Below are 12,072 nucleotides of genomic sequence, written 5' to 3'. Positions count from 1 at the left end.
TTCTTAGATCATGTCCACCTCGATTCATGAACACAGTTTTTGTGTTTAGAAGGTATTGAAAATGCTGACCAGTTATCTGTCCTTTAAGTTTTTAAATAAATTGGCCAATTTCCTCATGAAATTTCAGTTTGTTAATTTTGTTTTCTCGTAGGTCCTTACACATCTAGTTACAACATTAAAATGATGTTTAAAAATTATTTTATTGTTTTGGAGCTACTTTTAAAAAAATGTCAAAATAAAGTATGCATTGTTAAGAGAACAAGCCCCGTTCTTAAGATGTGTTTCACAATAGGGAAACCGGTTTCCCTTAAACCTGTTTAATGACGGACAGTCCATTTCTTCGAATTAATGAGCTGACGACTCCCAAAAAACGTCTTTAGAAATCATTTATTTTCCACACCTTCACAAATAACTTGTTTTCCGCTTGCAGTTGTCCTTAGATACTTTCGAGTATTCTGGGAAACTGTTTTCTCCATCGTTTCAAAATATTTTGTGATGTGTATTGGTTAACCAAATTGCAGTCGTGACTCTATTAAAAAACAAGGAAGAACGCTATAGTCGAGTACCTCGACTATCAGATACCCGTTACTCAGCTATATGGAGATATGCAAGCAGCAAAGCGAGATTAAAATGCGCCACCTACCGGAGGTATACAGATTTAAGCGTTATGGGCGTTAGAGTGGGCGTGGCAATTTTTTTTTTGGATAAATCGATAGGTATCGACGAGACCAATACATTTCAGTTAAAATTTTTTATCTAGCATGAAAATTGTGGGCGTCACAGGTTTTCGCGGTTTGTGGGCGTTAAAGTGGGCGTGGCAAACTTTTTTTTGGGTCAATCGATAGGTATTGATGAGAACAATACATTTCAGTTAAAATTTTTATTCTAGCATCAAAACTGTAGGAGCCACAGTTTTGGGCGGTTTGTGGGCGTTAGAGTGGGCGTGGCACTGTGCTGAAACAAACTTGCGCTGCGTAAGAAGCTCAGGAATCTGCACGCCAAATCTCAATAGCCTAGCTCCCATAATTTCCGAGATCTCAGCGTTCATCCGGACGGACAGACAGACGGACAGACGGACAGACGGACATGGCTAGATCGATTCGGCTAGTGATCCTGCTCAAGAATATATATACTTTGTGGGGTCGGAAACGCTTCCTTCTGCCTGTTACATACTTTCCGACGAATCTAGTATACCCTTTTACTCTACGAGTAACGGGTATAACTATTATTAAAGTTTTGATCTTTTTCGAATATAATTCCAAAATTATTATTATTATCAAAGAAAACAGTATCTTTCAACATTTTTCTTATGTTAAAAAACTCGTTGTACTAGTCCGATTAATGGGTTATATTCACCTAAACGTTCAACATGTATGAAGAGACAGTAAGCTTTCATGACTTGGTGCCTTCAGTTTTATTGAAATTCTCACTTCAATAGGACCAGTTTTCACTGATTCGATTTGATATGAAAGATCAACCACAATAATAGGGGCCTTCAATTTAAATTCATTTGGGGTCAAAAATGGTTGTGACTCACGATTATAGTAACTAGATTGAAATCTTGTATACATTTCATATAGGTGAGCATACTGACTCTTACTAAAATCAACATTCAGATTATCATATGGATATGACTCAGAATTCAAGTGAACTTTCAAGTTTGATAAGTTATTTGTGATAAGTTCTCCATTTAGTGTAAATCCAATTATGGCAAATCTTGGTTTTTCGCGGTAAGCCGACAATTTCACATTCCAGCTGTGTTGACTTTTATACCCCAATTTGGGGTTAACATATGAATCCCAACTCCGGAATGCGATTGGTAGGTTTACACCACTTTTAATAATATCGTACATCTTAATTTTTGCAAAATTGCTCGGAGTTACATGGGGAACTTTCCAGGATATACGTCATTTCCAACTTAAAAGTTTGTTCATTTCTGGTTTGTTTAAACACATCACCAAGATTCTTAGTTAGCATCAACACTAGTTCGTGTTTACAATTTAACAAAACTTTTTTATAATCCTCAGCAAATCCCAATAAATTTTTTAATGGTACAGAAAAGTTAAAGTGGGGTCCCGAAAAAATTTCGTCCCCACTGCTCCATCCGGAATTTAATAGATTTTGACTTTGAAGATTATCCAGAGATATATAAGTTTTTAGGGTTGTAGTCATACCGACAAATCGTGTTTTATCAATCTCACACCCATTTATTTCGTACTTAATTTCATCCAAAAAGTAAGCCATACAATTATTTTTAAAAAAAGTGGTAACATTATCAGTTGTAGGTCCATTCGGTGAATCTTTTCTAATAATTCCTTGAAAACTAAGGTAACTTTCGTGAGGAAGCACGTACAAGTCTTGATTTTGAATAGTAATTCGAATTTCATCGTTTGGCTTAAATGTTTGATTATACGATGAATAAGTATGAAACTCTTTCTTCGAAATACTCTCATCTGAGTAAACCTTTTCTCGAACATTTAAAATTTCGTTCATTGTTTTCCTTTCCACCTGTTATATTATACTCGAAGCATCAAGCCTAACGACTTTAAAAATAGTTTATTTTTCAAAGTAAGTGAGCTTCTTTTTACTGTCGATCCTCATTCTATAGTTTTACAATTAGTAATGCTTGGCTGAGGACTTAAGCTACGTCTTTTATTATAAATAATCATTCTATTAACCGAATGTGCATGCGAATAGAAACGATTTCACCACGTAAATTCACCATAACACCGTTTTGATCAACTATGCGTATAGATAGTGTGCTTATTTCGTCACAGTTGATTGGTAAATAAATTAGGTTATGTGGTGTCACTGTCATTTTATACCCAGGCGGAACATTAATACCAAACTCATGTAATGTATGATTCGGTGTATTATCTACATATGAACCGCTGATTATATTACATTCCAAACGAATTGTTTTAATTTTTAATATGTTCACAGTCTGATCTGATCGATAGGTTTTTGTAGGATGTGGTTCTAGTACTTTTTGATGGAACCAAACAGTTGTCCAACCGATCTTTTCTTAATAAAATAAATAAATATATTTTCAAGGTTATAGTCTTTTACTTAGTTGCAAATGAAATCGGTGATATCATTCAATTCGTATAATCCAGTAGGAATTGTAATAGCCTTGTCACCGATGTGGAAGATATTATTTTTTCATCAATATTTGAAACCGAATTATACAAATTAAAATCGATAAGAACGCACTAATATCGACCATTCAATTCGATAGGCGGAAAAAAGTTTGTATTTATAATGGAACTAATTCCATTCAAGGATAATGCAAGTGATTAAGACAAATCCCTTTACAATATGTGGGATTTTAAGTATCTAACCCACCTTTATATGTAAATTACTCCATAAATCATAATTGATTGATCAAATCCTTTTCTGTATCTTATGTTATCCATTTCGTTATTGTTATTAATTAATAAGAATCTGTGCTTGTCCTCCCAACATTTTTGATATAAAATTTTTGAAAATATTTTTTCGAATTTTAATTCATTGGGACTCTCTATTAAACTTAACATAATATTAGTTTTATAACAATTCGAAGGCTCAACAATTAGGGCCCTTATTGTGTTCGGTAAGAGAGCACTATGTCGTGGCGGTAGATTTTTCTCGTTTTCATCGTTAATAATAATTTTAAAAATTAATATTAATATTTCTAACTACATTTTTTTGTTTTTGACTTATTAAACGCATCCTTCAATCCAATGTACCTCATTCAATGAGAAATCTTTGATGATTAAACATTAGTAAAATGGGGAAACGTTTTTATAATCGCATCTGTCGTATTTTTCATTGTAAACTCGGTGGTGGTCTTGTCGATAAGATAATCACTACATTACCGTTTGAAGCCCATATTCCGGCATATCATTTTTGTGGACCCGGTCCACAGGGTTACAGAAACGGTTGGAACGCGGTGATCAAGGAATAAACTAAATTTCTCTGCTACCCAATAGACCACTATCAAATATCGACATAATACATTTTGCTAAGAAATATATTCCACATTTTTGAGGGGTGTTTATGAGAGATCTACTCCCAGAAGCGCCAAAAAGTCGGGAGTGTGGTATAGTAAACATAGAAAATTCACGATCAAGTGGTACACATTAGGTTCCATATAAAAAAAATAAAAATAATATACATTATTTCTATAGTTTCGGAAATCTTCACTCACCTAGAGAGTTTGTGAAATACTTGGGATACAGAATACAACACAATTACAATAGAGTTCCAGACTTTGATACATACAACTGTGGACACCTGTGCCTCGCTTTTCTACTTTCTTTCGTAGATGATTTGGAGTCAAAACCGGTATATTTTAATTGTTAGTTTACATTTGGGGGGTTGAAAATCAGTGTATGGGTTCGTGTATGTGTGAACTCTGTATAGTATAAAAAGTTGACCTACACGTGTTCAAATTCACATCGAACGTCGTCTAGAGGACAAGAATTTTTGATCATTCTTAACAAAAAACTATAACAGCTCACAACAGCTCATAACAGCTGGTGACCAGCTTATAACAACTAGTAAACAACTAGTTAACAGCTACTAAACAGATAATAACCATCTAATAACAGCTATTAACCAGCTAAAACAAGTAGTAAGCAACTACGAAACAAGTACTGAACAACTGCTTAACAGGTAATTAACATCAAAATAAGCTAAATACAACGTGGAACAACTGTACAAAGTCCAAAAAACCTAAACAACCATCATGAATAAGGAAAACCCGATGAACATTGTAATTAAAGACTTCAATAAAGTTAGTAAAAAGACACTGCTATCGAAGACAAGGATGCCTGAAAAGGTAAGATTCACGATCCTCAAGGCGGATCGCAAAACAACAAAGGTTCGAGAATCTATTTCTCTCGAGTTGGAGGAGCACATCCTGTACATGCCGGAAAGGTAGACCTCTCTTCAGGATAATATCATCAATGAAATGGTTGCTGGAAAATTTAATATTCATAAAAGTAATGACAATTTGTATTTAGAAATAAGTCAATAATCATTAGAAAGATTGAGATTTTGAGAATATAACAATAAATACACTTTTTTAAATATAATGAAGAAAATGTATCGAACCTTTTTTATTCGGAAATAATACATAAATATTACTGATTATGGCGTTCCCTAAACAGTATTTATTTAGTAAGACTACATGAATTTCGGAAATTTTAAATTTTTCACCTATAAAGGTTGTGAAATATACTACAATGCATATTTTGTCACAGTTAACCAAAGCAAGATTTGCTTTGAAGCGAAAATTCGATGATCTCAAACAAGTCAAAAATTATACGAATTTACAATTGGGGGAACTTTTAAACCCATTACTGAACCCTTACATGAACTTGTTAGGGAAAATAAAAATTAAATCGATTTCTAATGTAAAAGAAGTATACAAGTAAAGCGTGAAATGAAGCAAATTAAAAAATACGAATATGATGACAGAGAGCTTGACGATTTCTACTTTACAACGAATGAGGAAGATCTGCAGTCTAATCGAAACAAAACTCCACAAAGGTCTTTCGATGATAGTGATTCCTATAATCACCTCTTTTCACAAACAAATATAGAGTAAGATATAGAAGATGAGAAAAAGGAGACGGAAAAGAGTGAAGAAGAAAGGTAACATCTTTACCAATGTATACAGGAGAGGCCGATATGGGTATGGATGCCGAGCTAGAAGATAATTACACTAGCTATAATAATGATTTTATTATCAGTAATTTGACCAGAGGAAATGTTTTGGATAAAGGCTAGGGACCTAAAAAAAACGGCAAACAATTCATTAACATTGGGAGAAAAGAATTACAAATTAAAGATAATAAAATAACATTTTCTAGTGGAATGAGTTGTGATCTGACTCCAGGTCTGTACTCTCTAATGTTTCTTAGTAAACCTAAAAACTATGATGATCACGATTTGAAAATTTAAAAAAAATTTACTTTAGAAACGAATATACATAGAGTAGGCTTTAAACCTATTAACAGAATAAAGGGTACACGAGCATACAAATATAGCCATGTTATTAAGAAGTTGATAGACAAAGATTTTAGTCCTACAACGTCTACTCCACTTCGCTCAAAAACAGGTTTTGGTTACATGACTCTTCAGAAATCAAATCAAAACCAAGTTTCCAGTCCCAATACAGGTATCAGGTGATCAATCCATAAACAACACCCTTGTGTCCATTCCGATTTCCACAATTCAGCTGCCCAAATTGCCCGTAACCCACTTTTCAGGAAATTTTGCGGATTGGCCATCTTTTTATGACAGCTTTACGCAGCTAATACATGAAAATCAATCTCTTTCAAACATTCAAAAATTTCATTTCTTGAAGCAAGCACTACCGCACGGACGAGACCAGGATATAAACCATATGGCATTAACAGAAACCAACTATTCAGTGGCATGGAACCTTGTGGTAAAACGATACAACAACCCTCGACTGCAGTTCATGTACAATATGAATGCACTGTACGGAATCGAGCCACTGTCCAAGGAGATCGCGGTGGACCTTAGGAATTTGTTAAACTTGGCAAATGTATGTATTAGTGAATTCCGACGACTACACATTGCCATTGATTCCTGTGATCATTAGTTGGTACATCACTTACTCACAAAGCTGCCTATCAGCACAACACAGGCCTGGGAACATTCCCTGGGCAACAACGTGGAAATCCCCACCTTCACAAAGCTGGAGGTGTTTCTTCACAATCGATTGGTCAGCATCGACCTAATCGAGAGTAGGAAACCAGCCGTTCCAGTTAGATCATCTATACAATCGACCAACCATCGCCAGACAACCAGACCATCGGGAAACTCCACTGTTAGGGGACACAGCTTCCACAGTACTCTTGAATCTGGATCCATCAGGTGCTCGATCTGCCAACAGAATCGCGTTCTAAGACGATGCCCGGACTTCCTTGCCAAGGATTGTTTCGCGCGAAAGGTTATAGTCGACCGCTCGAAGGCATGCATCAATTGCCTTAGTACTTCCCATTCTCTCAGTCAATGCAGCAGCAACCGAAACTGCTCGCAATGTGGTCAACGGCACCACACTTTGTTACATTTTCCGAATGCTCAACAAAGTTCTTCATTGACTCCTGAAGTACCCCGACAGCATGCTTCAAACTCTGGTCGGAGCGCAGCCGCTGTACAAAATGCACCATCAACGCAACTCTTCAGCGCAGTTGCCTCCCATCTGAACTCAACGACCCTTCTTGCTACTGCACTGGTTCGGATCGTAAATAACTCCACTGGGCAGTCAGCTTTAGTTCGAGCTCTCATCGACCATGGCTCGGAAGGCACCCTCATCACGGAAAACATCGTTCAAGCGCTTAGACTCAAACGGCATCCTGTTCGAGCTGAGATCACGGGAATTGGTAATACTTCGCATAATCAGTGCAGGCACAGCACCGACTTCACCATAATCTCATGATCAGGATCGGATTTTAATGCCTACGTATCCTCAGCCTTCATCCTTCGGTCACTAACAGGTCATTTACCAAAACAAAATGTAAACATTATGTCCTGTAAACATCTCCAAGGGTTATCCTTTGCAGATCCTAATTTCATCAAGTCGGGTCGCATTGACCTACTTATCGGTGTCGACATTATCCCGCAATTAACGCCTCCGGACATACGCAAAGGGACGGTTACAGAACCAATTGCACGAAACACACAACTGGGCTGGATAGTTTTTGGACCAGCTGAAGCAGCCCAGACGACATCAATCTCCATCCGTTGTAATTTGGCAAACCTAAACAACATGGTACAGAGGTTTTTCGAATTGGATCAGGTCTCCACAACACGACAACTCAACGCAGAGGAAAAATGGTGTGAAGACCATTTTCAACAAACTCATATCCGTCAGCCGAATGGGAAATATCTGGTTCGTTTGCCTTTAAAACCGTTGTTTGACCCCACACAGGTGATCGGCCGGTCAAGACAAATCGCATTAAACCGTTTCCACGCTCTGGAAAGGAAACTTAATCATCGGCCAGATTTCAGTCAACAGTATGTCAGCACTATTCAAGAGTACTTTGATCTCAAGCAGATAAAAGAGGTAAAAGGTAGTGAGGAAGAACACACTAGGATCAACGCTCAAAGGCAACTCTCAATCTCTGCGTGCACCGTTCCACATCATGCGGTGATCAAAGACGACAGTTTAACTACAAAGATGCGCGTCGTATACGACGCTTCGTGCAAAACGTCTAACGGGAGGTCTTTGAATGATATTTTATGCACGGGTCCCGCCCTACAAAACGATTTTGGAGGAGTTATACTCAACTGGCGTCTCCATCGGTATGTCTTCGTGGCCGATATAACGAAAATGTATCGCTGCATAGATATGCGTGAAGAAGATGCCCAGTATCAGCGAATTTTCTGGCGCGATGAAAAGGGACTCATCAAGGAATATTTTTTGACTACAGTAACGTTTGGCACTGCCTCGGCACCCTTCACAGCGATTCGAGTCATACATCAGATTGCGTCCGACGAGCGCGAACGCTATCCTCTAGCCGAGCATGTCCTTAAAAAAGAAATCTATGTGGACGATGTTCACGAGACAATCGACGGAGCTCTAAAAATTCGCAATGATGTCATCGCAGCTCTGCAATCAGCAGGCATGGAGCTCAAGAAGTGGGCATCCAACCATCCAGATATCTTAGAAAGCATCCCAACTACAGATCTCTCTAACAGTAGCATTTTTGAGATAGACAATAAGGACTCCATTAAAACTTTAGGGTTGTATTGGCATCCAAACAAAGATGGTTTTGGTTTTAATCTTAAGTTTTCTCTCAATCCTATATTCACCAAACGTTCTATACTATCCACAGTAGCACGCTTATTCGATCCGTTGGGATACCTGGCACCAGTGATCATCGCTGCGAAAATCCTGTTGAAGGAAGTTTGGAGTTTTCGTATCGAGCGCAAGGATGAGCCCCCCGCACCATTAGATTGGGTCGACCCATTGCCAGATCAACTCGCCGAGCGGTGGCGACAGCTTATTCAAGAGCTCCCCGACATTGAAGAGATACACATCCCTCGGTGGTTAGGCTTCGATTTAAGGCATGTCTCGACGTTGCAACTACACATGTTTTGTGACGGATCATCCATGGCGTATGCAGCATGTGCTTATCTTCGAGCTAGTTGTACGGATGGTTCCGTGCAGGTTAACTTAGTAGCCGCCCGCAGTCGAGTCACACCTGTTAAGCCGCTAACAATTCCGATTGGATTGTCAATCAACTTCAAGCATCACATCACACCATTTCCGTACACTACTGGTCGGATGCAATGATAGTGCTGTTTTGGATCAGCGGTGACCCTAGGCGTTGGAAGACATTTGTGTCGAATAGAATTGGAGCAATCCTGGAGGCAAGCTCGCCATCGCAGTGGAGACATGTTCTTACGCAAGAAATCCCAGCACATTGTGCTACACGCGGACTCACCCCTTCCCAGCTGAAACACCACACGCTTTGGTGGAACGGACCACATTGGCTGCATCTTTCAGAGGAGCATTGGCCAGTCAATCCAGTTCAGTCCCCAAAATCAGAACTTATTTCAGGAGAGCAATCCTTAAAGCACATCGGAGCCCACATTTGTATAGAAGTGCAACCATTTATCGAACCATATTCCTCCTATAATAAACTCTTATTCGTTACAGCCTACGTCAAACGATTCATTTATAATACTCGTCACAAAAAAGCGGATAGACTCACCGGCCCTATTCAGGTATCTGAATTTCAACAGGCTTTGTTCGCACTGGTGCGGATGGTTCAACAAGAAGTCTATTCGGAAGAATTATCAAGACTACGATCCAACAAATTTCTATCCAAACACAACAAACTCAGCCAGCTATCACCGTTTCTCGACGATGAGGGGCTCATGAGAGTTAAAGGCAGACTTAAGAATGCTTTGCAGCTCTCCATGTCTCAACGCACACCAATAATCCTTCCAAAGGCCCACCACCTGACGATTTTGGTTATAAGGAACGCTCATCACAACACCTTACATGGCGGTGTGCAACTAACTTTATCTACAATTCATCAAGTTTTCTGGATCGTCAACGGTAAACAGGCAGTAAAAGGGATTCTGCGACAGTGCGTAACCTGTTTCAAACACCGGCCGTCACCATCAAGCCAACTGATGGGAGATTTACCAGCGCACCGTGTCAATCCGCCTAAACGGGCGTTCGAAGCAACTGGAGTTGATTACACTGGTGCGATTGAGATAAAGTCATCCAGATTCAGAGGTCACACTTGCTATAAAGCATACATTGCAGTTTTCGTTTGCTTAGCGAGCAAAGCGATTCATTTGGAAGCAGTCACGGGAATGTCGGCACAGCATTTTCTGTGGGCGCTGCAGCGCTTTATCGGACGTAGGGGTTTTTGTCAACATCTATACAGCGACTGTGGAACCAACTTTATCTCATCCGACAAGTCTCTAAAGCTGTGGACCAATGAATTCTACAAAGGAATTGAAGAGACAGTAGTTCCTGAACTTACTCGTCGAAACATTCAGTGGCATTTCAATCCTCCACATAGTCCAAACTTTGGAGGACTCTGGGAATCCAACGTAAAAGCTGTTAAAACCCATCTTTATCGATCGTTTAATGGGATTCGAATGACGTACGAGCAGCTGTCTACCATTCTTGTCCAGATAGAAGCGTGCTTGAACTCTCGGCCATTATGCCCCTTAACGTCTGACTTAGATGATTTGCAAGCTCTCACCCCTGCACATTTTTTAATCGGGGATTCGATGATGTCACTCCCTGAGCCTAGTCTTAAGGATTCTTCATTAAACACAGAGTTCCTGAATGGTCAAAGGATGTTTCGCCTCTTTTGGAGAAAATGGAGTGCAGATTGGCTATCTCATCTGCAGGCGCGCCCCAAGTGGCGCCACGAAACTGACAATCTTCAGCGTAACGACTGGTCCTTCTGATTGGAAATTAGGGCGAATCATCGACTTACATCCTGGGGCCGATGGGCTCGTTCGAGTAGCTACAATTAAGACCTCAACGGGTATTTACAAGAGGTCTGTGTCAAAGATTTGTCGTTTGCCCTTGCCAAGATTTACTGAAGAGTCTAGCACAAGTACACAACCCATGCACCTTTGAATATACCCGCATTCACTCCATAACACACTTCAAACTTTTCAGAGTTAAGCATGGTCTAAGGCTTTGAATACTGGGTCCAGTATTGGGGGCGGCATGAACGGGTGTTTCTGTCGATTAGGAGAAGCTGGACAGCTGTTTTCTGGCGACTCTGAGATGCAGTGGACAACAGCAGTTTTAACAGCGAATGTTAGATTCTTGCTGCTAATGTTAGCAGCACGACACTACGAAGAAGACATAAGGAGAAGCTGATCGCGTTTATAACCGAGCTTTATATTTCCGAATTTGTAAATCAAAGTTAGCAATAAGTCAAAGATTGAAAGTATACAAATGAATACAACTGGTGAAGTTCAACAAATTTCTGAGTTTTTATTACAAAGTGTGTGAAAGACCCCCAGAGTAGACTTCTGCTCAACTTTGACGATCGGGTGCGAATCGTCACAACAAGCCTCGTAAGCTGCGTCCGTTATTGGCATATGTCGAATCAAGTCAGCTGCTTCGCCAGTGATGTACGTTTTCAAGTAGTGCAACTTTTGTATTGCTGTCAAATGCTGCTTGCTATGGATCGTACTCTCGAAGATGTTTTTAAAGGCTGGCCACTCCTTGTAGTCGCCAGTGAACAGCTTGATATGGATTTTCGGCAGTTCATTATGCATTACATTTGCTGCCGAGTTTGCCCTTAAAAGCATTGCTTGTTGCTCAGCCAAACGCTCGTTGAGCTGCTGCTGTTGTTCCAGAAAACGAACTAGGTTTTCGTTTCCCACTCCTGATGCCATTGGAGCGGCCTCATCAGGGTTGCCAGCTTGTCTGAAGTTATTGCCTTCTCTTTCATTCTCCTGAGATTCTTCACAGGTGCGTATGAGGTTGCGAAATAATGTGCTTGCTTGTAAGTACTTGTCCTCGCACGTGGATCTTGAGACGCCGTTAGCAAACGCGTAATG

General features: G+C 39.5%; 1 protein-coding gene across 1 annotated transcript; it reads left to right on the top strand.

The window, feature by feature from the left end:
* Positions 1-6,394: 6,394 nt before the first annotated feature.
* Positions 6,395-10,959, top strand: LOC139354999 (uncharacterized). The gene is made up of 4 exons (XM_070999268.1): positions 6,395-6,559; positions 6,641-7,400; positions 7,581-9,302; positions 9,683-10,959. Exons 1-4 carry the CDS (start codon positions 6,395-6,397, stop codon positions 10,957-10,959), a joined length of 3,924 nt encoding a protein of 1,307 aa, XP_070855369.1.
* The last annotated feature ends 1,113 nt before the right edge of the window (positions 10,960-12,072 follow it).

The sequence above is a fragment of the Drosophila suzukii genome, unplaced genomic scaffold (genome assembly GCF_043229965.1).
Source record: "Drosophila suzukii unplaced genomic scaffold, CBGP_Dsuzu_IsoJpt1.0 scf_6, whole genome shotgun sequence".
Taxonomy (NCBI): domain Eukaryota; kingdom Metazoa; phylum Arthropoda; class Insecta; order Diptera; family Drosophilidae; genus Drosophila; species Drosophila suzukii.
This window is presented reverse-complemented; position numbering and strand designations above follow the sequence as displayed.